The 14476-nt window shown below is 40.6% G+C and overlaps 1 protein-coding gene across 2 annotated transcripts in view; it reads left to right on the forward strand.

Annotated features, from left to right (window-relative positions):
* Positions 1–14476, forward strand: part of MAML2 (mastermind like transcriptional coactivator 2) — a 362285-nt gene that overhangs the window by 185440 nt on the left and 162369 nt on the right. The window contains exon 1 of one of the 2 annotated variants that reach the window (XM_036861125.1): positions 3256–3322. The exons of the other annotated variant lie outside the window; for it this stretch is intronic. Within the exon in view, the coding sequence (XP_036717020.1) occupies positions 3305–3322 (18 nt within the window). The 5' untranslated portion in view covers positions 3256–3304. Of the gene's footprint in view, positions 1–3255; positions 3323–14476 lie in introns of those variants that run through there. 2 annotated transcript variants of the gene reach the window in all.

Below are 14476 nucleotides of genomic sequence, written 5' to 3' on the forward strand. Positions count from 1 at the left end.
TTCCTCTTTTTCATTGTGCTTAAAGCCCCTTGCTGTTCTCTCAGAGTGGCAGGTGCTGTGACTAGCTTGCATCAGACCTTTCTTTTCTATGTCCCATCACAAAAACAATCCCCCTTTCAAGACACAAAATAGAAATACCCTAAATGCATGTTTTCCTCCTAACAATACCCCCAAACATGTCTGTGATAGATCTGGAAATCATACTGGAGGGCAAAAAACCTACATCATCTCTGAGTTTATTTTCCCTTCCTTGTAACCCAGTCACACAGTTTTCTTTGGTGCAAACCTCGTCCCAGCCAGAAATCAAGGGAGAGAAAGAAAAAAGGAAAGTTTTAGCTAAATTGGCTTTGTTTCTTCAATTATGTGCAAAGCGTAAACAAACTTTTTCTACCTAAAACACACAGCCTTTACTCATGAAAGAGTTGAATCCAGAAGATTCTGACTTGAGCTGTAGAAGCAATAAGTTGGATCTGTGATTTAAAAGGAAAGAAATTAACGATACAGTTGTTCACATTTCTGATTAGGGGAGGGTGTTAATGCATCCTTGAATCATTTTCTAAGGCTATGATGAATTCTAGGATAAAAAATTTAAAAATAGTAAGTGCAGGAAGTGTCAAAATAAGGTTTATGCCATAAATATTTATGCCTCCATGGTACAGTCATGTGAGGACCTAACGTGTATCCTAAGCCATGTAAATACAGAAATAAATAATCTGGGATTTGAGGATGCCTAGGAGATTATAGTACACATCACTCATGATATAGGAAAGGAAGCATTGGCCAAGAAATTAGCTATATAGCGTAAATATTATTCTTTAGTCGTGAATGCAATTATTTACTTATTATAATCTTTAATTTTTTTTTAATTTCTTTATTTTTATTTTCTTCTTTCATTTTGCACCTGCAGTGAGGGAGTTTGACACTAGCTCATAGGTGTGCTCATTGTATAAATGGTTTTTGAATAAATAAAGAAAGGATGGGACATGATCCCTATCCTGAAGTAACTTAGTGGTTGAACTCAAGTCTCGTGGTCCCCAGGAGACTGCAGGGCCTTTTGTTTTGAGCAAAGAGTGTGCCAAGCTTTTTTCTTAGAGCTTCTACATTCAAAAGGGCTGCTAACTGCATCTTTTAACCTGTAAAGACTCAGGAAAAATAAGTTACCAAAAGCATTTCAAATGTTGAATTATTTCTTACAACCCGAAAAGAACGACTGGTGATGGTGAGTTACCTTCACCTTTGGATGAGTGATCCTGCGTCACTGCAGTAGTCGAGAAGTCCCTGTGGTACAACAAGGCGTGTGTGAAATCTGGGTGTTGTCATTTACTGAGACCCTACCTCATGGCACATACTAGTTTGAAGTGCTTTGTACATGCATCTCATCTCACCCTCAAAATAACTCTGTGCTATGGTACAGTGCCCATCACACGAAGACCCTGAGGGTCAGAAAGGTTAAGTGATAGAATCACAGAGCTAACAGTGATAACGACTTAGATTTGGACTCGGCCCTGTCTGACTCCAAATTCCTTGCTTTGGCCCCTATTCTGCCTCCCAGATTCACTGCTAATAGCAATATGGGATCCAATTCTTCCAAGTAATTTTTTTGTTTTTTGTTTTTTGTTTTTTTTGTTTTATGATTTTAGGCCATAGGGTGTGTTGGCTATTGTTTTTTTTTATACAATTTTTATTTATTTATTTATTTTTGGCTGTGTTGGGTCTTCGTTTCTGTGCGAGGGCTTTCTCTAGTTGCAGCAAGCGGGGGCCACTCTTCATCGCGGTGCGTGGGCCTCTCACTATCGCGGCCTCTCTTGTTGCGGAGCACAGGCTCCAGACGCACAGGCTGTGGCTCACGGGCCTAGTTGCTCCACGGCATGTGGGATCTTCCCAGACCAGGGCTCGAACCCGTGTCCCCTGCATTGGCACGCAGATTCTCAACCACTGCACCACCAGGGAAGCCCTTTCCAAGTAATTTTAACTACGAGCCAGTAGTGAGCACATTCAGCCAGACTGGTCTGGAGCATAGTTTCCCATTTTCTCTCATAAAAACCTACCAGATCCTATAGCCTTAGGGTCCCAAAGAGATAGAATTCCCTATGAGATCCCTGTCTGGCTTCCTTCAAATCAGGAAGCTTCTTCTACCAATAACGTAAAAAGGTATATCCTTATCCTGACGGCTCCTGTGTAAGACAGGACCGTAACACAGTCATTTGAACATGTAAACATTTTCCTTCACCTTGGGGTGATGGAAGTAGATGCAAGAATCATCCATATTTTATGTGATAGTACTGCATGTCCCCATGTTTGTGTGTGACAAACTGCTCTGGTTGTAATCCTTCACATTTATATATGTGTACAATTGTTTAAAGCCCTTACACATCATGATTTTATCAGGACAGTCCCTTTTATAGACTAGGAGACTGAGTCCTAGCAGGTTTAAAGTGACAGGTTACGCAGCTAATTCACAGAGGAGACAGAACCAGAACTCACATCTCTTAATGCCTGGACCAGCGTTCCTTCTACTGTGCCAGGTTGTTGAAAATTCTGAGCCTTATCACGTGCTTCTTATCTTTTCCCTGAAAAATCACAAGACAGCACGATGTTATCTGGCCTATCACTGTAAATATTTTAGCATTAAAATGAGGAGGAGGAGTAAAGAGAGAAAAATGTTTTTGTAGAGATTTCTTGCAGAGATAGGAGGGTTCTTGGTCTCCATCCAGAGATCATGAGCATTTAATGAGACTATTGTCCACAAGTTGGTGCAGGGTTTAGCAATGAAGTGGTAGCTGTTTGATACTTCTCAGTCTCCCTCAAGGTCTCCAGAGGGAAAACAGGAAGCAGGATTAGTACTGACAGAAGCTGCCTCTGGTTCCGGCCTTGAGGAAAGCAGGTCACCTCTCTGAGCCTCAGTTTTACCTTCTTTAAAATGAGGGTAATAGTTCCTGTTTTCCCCAGCTCACAGAGTTGTTTTTGAGAATCCAGTAAGGTAATGCATTGAAAATTCCTGGAAAACCATTCACATTACATGCCTTACAAATGTAAGGGATGCTTTTGAATATTATTAATGGATCGCAGAGATTCCACAGCACTGAGAAAGCAATGGAATGAAAAGAATGCAATACACTTCACTCTAAGTTACATTTTTTTCCCTCTTGAATCAAAAAATGGGGAAAATAATATTTATTCCACAGGGCTTGTATAAGAATAAAAGGAAATGTCTGTAAAGGACTTAGAGTAATACTTGGTATACATCTGGCACCTCTTCCAAAACTTCCAGTGGTGAAGCCTGCCTCATCAGATAGGCTGACAGATGATCCCAAGTAAGACAGTGAGTATTCTTATTGTTTGTTGCTATTCTGTCATTCTCAGTTTACTCCACTTCCTCTAATTCCACAATAAAAATACAGCTATTCATCAGATAACAAGCCCAGGATCCCTGCCTTCTAAGGTCAGCGCCATGGGGGGGAGGGGTGCCACACAAATATTTCGAGGATTATTTAGTGATTGAATCTGGGGAACTGAGCTGATGAATTCCTCCACATTTCCACATATTGTTGAATTGAATCCACTGCCACTACATACTTTTCTGGTCCCAATCTACTTCTCCACCTCTCTCCTCTCCCAGATCCCTCCTCCTGGACTTTCTGGAAGATTTGCCCATGACTTAGCATGTCAGCTAGCCCTGGAGTTTAGACACTGATTCTCTTTTTTTCTCAATAAGCATTCTTCCTGACTGTATTATGAGAATTCTCTAGATGTATATATTTGGTTTGTGTCCCTCGAGGCCCTGATCAATGTTACTCAGCGTCTGCCCAGCAGTGTGCTTTCAGTTACTAATTGCTTTACCTGGTTAGTAAAAAGCCTAATCAGTTAGGGAGCAGAATTCGGAAGAGAACATCCAAGCTCTAAAGGAAAAGCCCAGTGCTCATTCCTTTACCCATCAGCCTTCCTGCCATGAAATTATTAGACCCTCATATGCCCATCATGTCAACTGCTGTCCTCTTCGTTTATTCTCTCCAGCCCTCCCCAGAGAGAACTCCAGCATGCTATTTAGTACAATTGGGCTAACATCTTCAGACACTGCAGTTAGGTGTTTGAAATAAAATGTGTAATTATGGTAGTGGAAAGCTGCATCTGATTCCAAACAAACCTCGTGTTCCCCTGGCTATAATTAGAGAGCAAGGTTTGCAGCACACATTTTCCCAGCAAAGCCAGTTCAAGTGAGGCTTCTGTTCTTTCAGAGGGGGCTCCTGGAAGTATAGAGCCTGGTGATGAAATGGTTGGGCATTTGTTCCCCTTCTCAATTCTAAACGGATTGTCCATCATCATTCATAGAGCCTAAAAGTACACAAGGTATGTGTAAGGAATTAACGTTTGGAGTTTTGGATAATACTCTTCAAACATATTTGTTTCTGAACAGGAACAAATTAGAACAAGGAAGGAACGTTGCAGACACCCACAGACATCCATGGACCAACATGTGCAGGAGTAAAAACTGTCTCTTAAATGCCTCCAGAGCCTACCTTAAAATCCATAATATTAGGAGTAGGAGCAAGGTGACCAGGGGCTCAGAGGTTTTCCTGTTTCCTATGTGAGGACTGTCCGTGTGAATCTTCTCAAAACTGTGAATTTCCCCACTGTCCTTGGAGGGTTTATGTAATTAGGCATATTTAGCTGTACCATGTTATAATGCTACAGGAAGAATCCCATTTGTCAGCAGTTTTAAACTTTGCCAAATAAAGGCTTATTGGCAAACGGCAGTGAACACTCTGATAATGACCCAACTTTAGAAAACACACACCCTGCTGTGTTGTATTCAAGCCACAGTTCTACTGAAATAAAAAAGAGAGACAATGCCTGCTTTCAGACACTACAGATCCTTTGTATTCCAATAAAAGTCTAAATTAATGTTTTAAAAGGTTATTGCTATTTTTTCCCATTTAGCTGGCATCATTTATAACTCTTATTTAAACAAGGTCCTACGTTATTTTACTATTTCTTTTTGCACAGAAACTAGTGTTTGATTGCATTAGATCATCAGCTTCTGGTTTTCATTAGACAAACCTGAAATACCCTATTATTAAGATTAAACAAAAAAATAGTTGTTTTCTTATTCTGAAACCTATTATTTTGAGGCTACTCTGACCAGAGGAAAAGAAATCAGCTTTGCAAAACCTGACAGAGAGATCCTTCAAGAGGAGTAAGATAACCTCATCAATGCTTCATTTGGGTTGCTTTTGTATATGGGTCCCCTCCTAGAACTGACAGTGGGAAAGAGGGATAAGTTAATTCCTTGACTTTTGCAGTACTTTCTTCATTAAGAAAGGACTTCCAAAGTGCAACATATATGGCAAAATATACTGTTTGCCTGTGTAATGCCTGCATTCCTGTGAGGTGCTCCTGAAAATCTACAATAAAATAGCACTTGGACCTAAGTGTTGTCAGGGTCTTCTATCTCCGTGTCATTTACACTTATTCTAGTGTTAATTCAACATAAATACCAGGCCGAGCCATTGAGGGGGAGCCACAGCAGCCTAACGGGAAAATGAGGTCAAGATGACATGCACACATCAGGACTTCCCTAACTCTCCCACCCACTCAAATGAGAACTCTGGCCCCCTCTCTTATGGTCTCTTCCTCCTGACTTATTCTTGCTGGTCGACTGGACCTCAATTAGAAGCCATCTCTCCAGGACGCCTACCTCAGCCAACCAAAGAGGAGTTAGGTGCCCTCCCATGAGCTTGCAAACTATTAGAGCTCTAATCATACCATATTGTGCTCATTTCAGACTTGTTGGTTTCCCACATTGGACTAATGTGAGGGACCATATCTTTACAATATTGTATTTTCTGCATCTAGCCTACTGCACGCCACATACGAGGTGTTTAGTAAAGGTTGGTTAAATTAATGTCCCCTCAGACTAGCGTTCTTGATTGTCCACTCACCTTCGCCAGTGTCTTCTGGTTTTGCCGCAGATTCCTGTGACGATGGCTGGCCCCGCTAGTGATGTCGGCCAGAGCGCCAGCGCTGCCGCTGAGGTGCCCACTGACAATAGCCTCCAGGCTGCCTGTGCCTGACTGTGCTTCCCCTGCTGATGCACAGATCCTGATTCAGATGCTGCATTGTTTTGTTTGCTTATTTTATACTTCCTGTGTCTTTGCACCACCACCCTTATTTTTAGGACATTCTAGGCATGGCCCTTAGAAGGTGGTAAGGAAAGCAATCTAAGGGCCCAGAGGTCTGCTGTGCTCAGAATCACCCCTTTCTCTGTGATAGTGGTTCAAACTCATGTACCTTGGTTTTCATCTCTGAGAATGAGTTTTTTCTCAGGGTGCTCTCTGGCTCCTCATCTAAATGAACCTTAGTGGGATTTCCCTTCCGTATGTCCATTTGATATACCCAAATACGTCCGATTCTGAGGGTAAGCACAGTGGAGGCTCTAGCTGGAGCCCTTCCTGCTCTGAAAAACTGTCTGAGCATCAGCAAACTTTTGCTCCCTTGCATTTCAGGAGAGGTGTCAAGGATCCTGGTAGGGTACAATACAGGGAACTCAGTTAAAATTGAGTATCTGATTAACAATGAATACATTTTTTAAGTATATGTCCCAAATATTGCATGGGACATACTTATACTAAAGAAGTACTGCACTTCAGCCCCAAACTAAATACCTCACCAGAAGTCATAATGGTATTATCACATCATCCTTTATCCCCACTTACCTGAGCTTACTGTAAGCCTTTGAGTATTGAATAACTAACAAGAAAAATATAAATGGTCAACAGTGTGGTGAAATCAGGCAGGATGTTGTATGAGATATACTTATACTAAGAAAACGACTTGATGTTTAAATGAAATTCACATTGTGTCCTGTGTTTTAATTTGCTACATCTGGCAACCCTGCATCAGAAGCATCATACAGCCGTTTGAAGGACAGGGACAGTAATGTTCCCAGTATGTCCCTATAATGACAGCCCCTGGGGTGGCCCTTGATGGAACAGATGGAACTGTCAACTGTCTCTGACCTCCTGACCCACATGCTCACCCCAATCCAGATGGCCTTCCGCGTTCTAAGGGAGGAAGGGAGGACACGTCACCTAATCAGCAAGTTCTAGACTCTGGATGTCTTATTTGTGTATCTTGAGTGGTGAAAGGTCTTTGGGGAAGAGAGAGGGGGAAGTCTAGAGGCTACCTGTGGCAGCACTGCATCAGGCTGCATCTTACTGGAGTTGAGAAGTGCAGCACCAAAGAGTTCTGGTTTAAAGTCACGAAAGCTTAGGGAGTGGCTTCTGAGACTCTGCTCAGAGAAAATCCAAGCTCCACATGTCATGTAGAACTTCTGCTAGCCATTCTGCCCTGGGGATTGGCTTGGATTCATCTCAGCTTGTTCATGCTGGGCAGAAGTGCTGTGCTTCAGCTCCAAAAGCTAAGTAGCTCAGAAGAGGTGATAACAGCATTTTCATGGCTTCCTTTATTCCTCTTCTACCTGGTCTTACTTTTAAGCCTCTGAGTATTGAATAACTAACAAGAAAAATATAAATTGTCAACAGTATGATGAAATCAGGCCAAGGCAAGAATGTGAAAATGAATTAACATGAACAGGGTAGACTCTTAATTTTCTTGCCTCAGTCCTGGCTTTTGTGCTCGCCACAAGTCTAATGGAGGCCCAGATGAACCATGCCAATGCCAGAGCACTTGTAACAAAACAAGAGGAGGTAAAGAGGGATGAAATCATCCGTGGAAGCAGGAAGCAATTAACCACATAAAGAAAGTGAAACATCATCAATGATAAGCCTCTCCGGCAATTTACTAAGGTTTGGGAACTTTTTGTTCAGAAGGTCTTCAGTAAGTTTTCCTAGCTTTCTGCAGCTTCCTTAATTCAATAGCTTTTTTTTTTTTTTTCAAAACGACAAAATTATGCAGTCATTACTGCCCACATACCCAGGTCTTTATTGTATCATAGAGATTAGATGTGGGTGGAAAGAGTGGAAATAGGCAACACAGATGGAAATTTCAAAGGTTCTTAATGTTTGCCTTTGCTTATTTTGTATTGCAGATCTTCCTCGATTTAAGGTGGGGTTACCTCCTGATAAACCCATCATAAATCAAAAATATCTTAAGTTGTGACAGGGTAAGAGAGTGTCATGGACATATATACACTACCAAATGTAAAATAGATAACTAGTGGGAAGTAGCCGCATAGCACAGGGAGATCAGCTCGGTGCTTTGTGACCACCTAGAAGGGTGGGATGGGGAGGGTGGGAGGGAGGGAGATGCAAGAGGGAAGAGAAATGAGAACATATTGTATATGTATAACTGATTCACTTTGTTATAAAGCAGAAGCTAACACACCATTGTAAGGCAATTATACTTCAATAAAGATGTTTAAAAAAAAAATATCTTAAGTTGAAAAGGCATTCAATACATCTAACCTACTGAGCATCATGGCTTAGCCTAGCCTACCTTAAACGTGGTCAGAACATTAGCCTACAGTTGGGCTAAATCATCTAATGCAAAGCGTATTTCATAATAAAGTATTGAACATCTCATGTAGTTTATTGGATTCTGTACTGAAAGTGAAGAACAGAATGGTTGTGTGGGTCCAGCATGGTTGTTAAGTATATCGGTCGTTTACCCTCGTCATTGGGTGGCTCCCTGGGAGCCATGGCTGCCACCACGACCCAGCCTCACCAGCGAGCACCATACCCCATATCGCTAGCCTGGGAAAAGGTCAGAATTCACAATTCCAAGTAGGGTTTCTGTTGAATGCATATCATTTTTCGCACCGTCGTAAAGTCGAAAAATCTTAAGCTGAGCCATTGTGAGTCTGGAACCCTCTGTATTTTGGTCTTTGCCATCATCTGCTACTGTCCTGAGAGACGGAGCTTCTGTACTGTTGTTCTGAAAAACAACAGTCACTGCTGATCAAAACGATTATGGGTAGGCAAAGAGGGGAGATGGAGTCCCCAGTCTGATTTCCTGCTGTCTAATTACCTTTCTCTAAGGATCTTGTGATTCTTGACAAAGAATTTAATGTGGTTGGAGATTTATTATTCTCTCTTACAGATCAAGAAAAGGGAATTGTTGTGTAGTCAATATTTGGGATAGTAATTGTTGATACCGCTGTCTTTTTATAAATTGATGTATAGTTGACATACAGTAATATTGTTTAAGTTACAGGTGTATAATATAGTGATTCACAATTTTTAAAGGTTATACACCATTTATAGTTATTATAAAATATTGGCTATATTCCCCATGTTGTACAGTATATCTTTGTAGCTTATTTTATACCTAATAGTTGGTACCTCTTATTCTCCTACCCCTACATTGCCCCTCCCCGCTTCCCTCTCTCCACTGGTAACCACTAGTTTGTTCTCTGTATCTGTGAGTCTGCTTCTTTTTTGCTGTATTCACTAGTTTACTGTATTTTTTAGATTCCACATGTAAGTGATATCATGCAGTATTTGTCTTTCTCTGTCTGACTTATTTCCTTAGCATAATGCCCTCCAAGTCCATCCATGTTGCTGCAAATGGCAAAATTTCATTCTTTTTTATGGCTGAGTAGTATTCCAGTGTGTGTGTGTCTGTGTGTTTGTGTGTGTGTGTGTGTGTGTGTGTAACCACTTCTTTATCTATCCATCTGTTGATGGACACTTAGTTTGCTTCCATACCTTGGCAATTGTAAATAATGCTGCTATGAACATTGGAGGGCATGTATCTCTTTGAATTAGTGTTTTGGGGTTTGTTTGGTTTTTTTCGAATATATACCCAGGGGTGGAATTGCTGGGTCATATGGTAGTTCTATTTTTAGTTTTTTGAGAAACCTCCATACTGTTTTCCACAGTGGCTGTACCAATTTACATTCCCACCAACAATACCACTGTCCTTTAACATAGGTGGTGGGTGATGGGCCCAATATATCTGATTTGTGTACAGATTTGTGTTAGTAGAGCTAATTTGGTCCATGGTACATTACAAAAAGATATGGAAAAAAAGTTTTATTAGAACATGGTTCTGGAATATTTCCCTTTAAAGGAACTGTAAACATCAAATGACTTATCCTGGGCAACAAAATTTGCGGGATAATTAAGTAACTACTTTCAAGAGTGCTGGAAGTTACTGTAGGAAAAAGTGTAACGAACTACTTTTTACCTTCTTGGAAGACAAAACAATTTAAATTTCAGAATGGGTGGTGAAATCTTTCTCATCAGCATTTTACTGTAGAGGACGGGGAATCTTCCCCAAGTGTTTGAGAAAGGTAGGGAGGGGACCCAGTAACCTAGAACAATGTAAAGTTTTCCGGAGGATTCACAAGTTCGGGGAGGTCATAGAAACCCACTGGTCTCTAACTAAGAAACTTCTTGGGTCCTTCCTGTGCTGTGGTTCACAGGTTCTTCCACCTCAGGCATTCCCAAGTGAGGATGCATTATCAAACCCAGTCCCTGGTGGTTCGTTCACCCAAGCAACATTATTCACCCCCATCTTTCTCACCCTCTCCTAAACGCTGGCCGACCACTTGGGGGTAAGGAAAACAGGAAGACTGAAATAAGATCTCCCATTAGCAGCCATTAGGAGCCCAACATTCATAGCTCAGCAGCCACTGAAATAGATTTTTCATAAATTTCCTGAGTAGCCTTGTGGAACCCAAGATAAAGGGCAGTTATTTGCTCCCTCTTTTACAGATGGCATAAATAACTTCCTTTGGCCACAAAGCTTTAGAGCTAGGAATGAAACAAAGATCTCCTAGTCCAGGGACAGTAACATGAGCTCAGGTGGCTGCCTGGAAATTAGCACTTGAAGAGGGTGACTAAGGAGGAGGCTTTTAATGTGGGTATCAGCACAGAATACAGCAAAGTATATTTTTCTTCATTTTTTTCATATTCCATTTTGCTTCACTTCAGCATTTTTTGATGTTCCGTTTTTGATTACAATAGAAGGATCTTAAGTCATACAGAAAGAAGAATCCTGTATTTTTATTAGCTTAGGTATATTAAGGTTTCTTTTGGCCCTAATAACTCCAAGTAACATTTACCATGGCTATTTCTTAATCATTCCTTTCAAAATAGGAATGACAGAGGCCGAAGAGCAGTTATGACACAGTGCCTTGATGAATATGGGAATATTGTAGGGAAAAGTATGGAGAGGGAAATTATATGATGGAAAGAGACTGCCTTTTGATGTGATTAGTATATCAAAAAGGTCGTTAAAAAATAAAGGAGCCAAGTATTAAAGGCCAATCTATTTAATAACGTTCAGGTTTAACCTAATTCTAATTTTCTAATTTGCTCATAATAATACACATTAGCCAGGGGATTAATATTGGCCATAAATACCTACACAGTTTCCTCCTCTCTCTCTCTCTCTCCCTGCTCCCCCCTCTCCCCGCTCACACACACAGTACGTGTAGTATGTTAAAGTGGAGACTGGATGGTCAGTGAGTTTGTGGAGAGTACAATGCTTGTTATTCTTCTTCTCTCTGAGAGGCAAGAAACAAAGGAATTCCACAGCTTAGATCATGTGAGGAAACTCTTTCTAGCTCCCAGTAAATGTGTCGTCCAGTTCTCAAAATGCACAGGCTAAAGTAAACTTAGACTCTTATCCAAAGTCTTTGCTGAGAAAACAAAGGAATTAGGTTTTCCCTAAAGATTTTCCTAAACCAGTCAGATTTGCTTCTTTTGATCCAGGCATATTAAAAGACAGTAAGAGAAATTTAGTCTTGGGAATTACTATTTTAAACAAAGGCCCGAAACAGTGGTGTCTATTTTTAAAGCCTCCTCATTCCTCTCCAGTAACCAAGCGCAAGGTAATTTGAATTCTGTTTCCAGTTAAGACGGTCAACTTGATTCTACTGTACAATTCAGCGGTCTCTCCTTTATACTTGATTTCTATGATATTAAGTATATACAACATTTCCTTTCCTTTTAACCCGGTTTCCACTTACACTTTTCTGTGTATCTGAGATCTGTACTGTGACCTGCCTGAACTCATGGAAAATTGACGGCACTGAAAGAGAATTGTAGTTAAGCTTCCCGATGGCACTTTTTAAAAACAGCAGTGGAAAAAAGTAACAGGGCACTCGTCAGATGTGATTTTTGGCAGACACTTCACTCGGGCTGCTCAGGGTATCCCCAGAAATTATAAACCCTCAAAGTTGTTCAGGGCACAGTAAATAAAGCAAGATAAATTATTTTAATGTTCAACTTATTGATTCAGTTCCCTTCTCTGCAAGTTTTTAGTAACATGGATTTCGATCTAAGTGAAAGGTCAGCTTTGAAGTAAGTGTAAAGATACTTACAGGAAACGAAGCAGAAAGTGAGCTTTCATGCATTTTCAAATGTCTCTGTTATTTAGGAGAAAATGAACTGTGGCATCAGTCAAAAGAACAACAGATGCCTACCTTCCTATATTAAAGTTAAATGAATACCTATCATACCAGTAGTATGCTACTAACTCTGAAATTGGAAATTCACTAAGGTATGTTTTCCCCAACTTTGCCTGTGAAAACAGGAAATAAACAACTGTGAATTAAGGTTCTGAGTAAATATGTAGCAGTTGTAGTTTGGGGGGAGATGGGGAAGACTGCCAAGATGAAATCATCATGGTAGATTTTTTTTTTCTAGTGTGGGACGCTAACTAGACATTTGTGACAACTACATAATCAACAACATCTTTAAATATTTAATTTCTTGTCAGTTGTTATCTAAATTGATTTCAACTCATGTTTATGTAAGTGTGTATGTATTACGTACATACGTATAACTAGATCTGTCAGAGGGAAGTGGCAAATTGAAGCAAATATGTGGCTCATTCTGCAGAGTAAAAAGAGGAAGAGAAGAAACCTGATGGCGAGGAAAAGGACAATTTAGAAAATTGTAACTTACCATATAGATTTATATTTAGGAATAGCTTGGACTTCCTCAAATGATATGTCTTCCTACAAATCTTGGACTCCTTCCTACCCTAGGTCATCAGATTGATTCCTAGATGTGTTTAGATGGTCACATATAAGTGAGTTCATTGGCACCTTAGTGCAGGACTCCTTGGTTCCATGTTGGTCCTCAGTTGGGTTAGTTACCAAAGTTTAGTTCAACAGTAATTTAGTTCACTAAAGTACCCACTGTGTTCCAGGCCCTTAGCTAGGTGCAGGGGCCTCAGTTCATTTCATTATAATCTATAAGGTGTTTTGTTGTTGTTAAAATGATCCCCTGGTCTGATGCCCAAACTAATAACAGAAAACTAAAATGCAATACAAGACCTCTGGCTTACACATTCCATTACCTGACACCAGGGTCTCCTGAGATCAGGTGAGCATGATGGGGTTGATTTGGCCAAGAGACCGGAGGCATGTGATTCTCCGAGGTCCTGTGGCAGAGGAAGGCCAGGGGAACGCTGCCCCCATGTTGGTTGAACATTCAAGCGTTTAGATCAGGAAGACTTGCGTTACAAGGCATGCATCCTTCATCCCTTCTTCCCCAAACCCAACCCTGGACACCATAGAAAGAGAATCATTTTGTTCAAAGGATGGGTGCTCTCATTCAGAGATGCATGTCGGTATCAGGGATTAAGAGCACCTCCCTGATCAGTGAACCAGAAGAATCCCTCCTCCAGAGGTGGGAAAGAACATGCCATTCTCATTCAGGAAATAAAGCTGCATGAATGATAAGAAAAGTCGATCTTTACCACAGTTTAAAAAAATCGAAAACACCTGGGTTAGGACCTCACTTCTGCCACGTAGTAGCTGAGTGAACTTGAGAAAGTTATTTACCATGTCTCAGTATCAGTTTCCTCCTCTGTAAAGGTGCAGTAATAATAAGATCTAACTCATAGGCCTGGCATGTGCATGAAATGAGAAAACGTATAGAAAAGTTTGGGTGCAATATCTGGCATTGGGTAAAGGTTCAGTAAATGCCCCCTGTTATTACCATCCCTCCTTCTGCTATAGCTGGGTTGCCTGAGGGGCTTCAGACACTATGGATCTAATGCCTTGTACATGCCTGGAGCTCAACTTTTAGAAGGAATCCTTGCTGTTTCTTCTAATACGTGATATCGTGGCAAATGAGGAAATAGCAGTCAGTGGTATTTGTGTCTTTCCATGGTAACCATTTCTGTTTACCCCTCTTAGCTGGAGGAAATGAAGGCAATAGCGGCTGAATTAGTTGGAACATGCCATTCACTTTTTACCACAATGTGGTAAGTAAGAATAGGGAATATGATTATAAAATTTCTATGTATCAAATAGTTGGAAATGTCAGATAGAATCTGGGGGAAAGAAGGATAGATTAATTTACATACAGCAAAACTTTGTTGACTCATTTCTGAAATTTCAGTATACTATTTGGACAAGAGTGTGGCCGATTTTAAATATATAAGAAGCATGATCTTCTAAGTAAATAAGTAATTCCGGAATCTTGAAGTACTTGGAACCTGTAACCTGGTAGGGGACAAAGACAATAAACAAGTAAATAAATAAACAAATAAACCA

This window comes from Balaenoptera musculus, chromosome 8, assembly GCF_009873245.2.
Source record: "Balaenoptera musculus isolate JJ_BM4_2016_0621 chromosome 8, mBalMus1.pri.v3, whole genome shotgun sequence".
Lineage (NCBI taxonomy): Eukaryota > Metazoa > Chordata > Mammalia > Artiodactyla > Balaenopteridae > Balaenoptera > Balaenoptera musculus.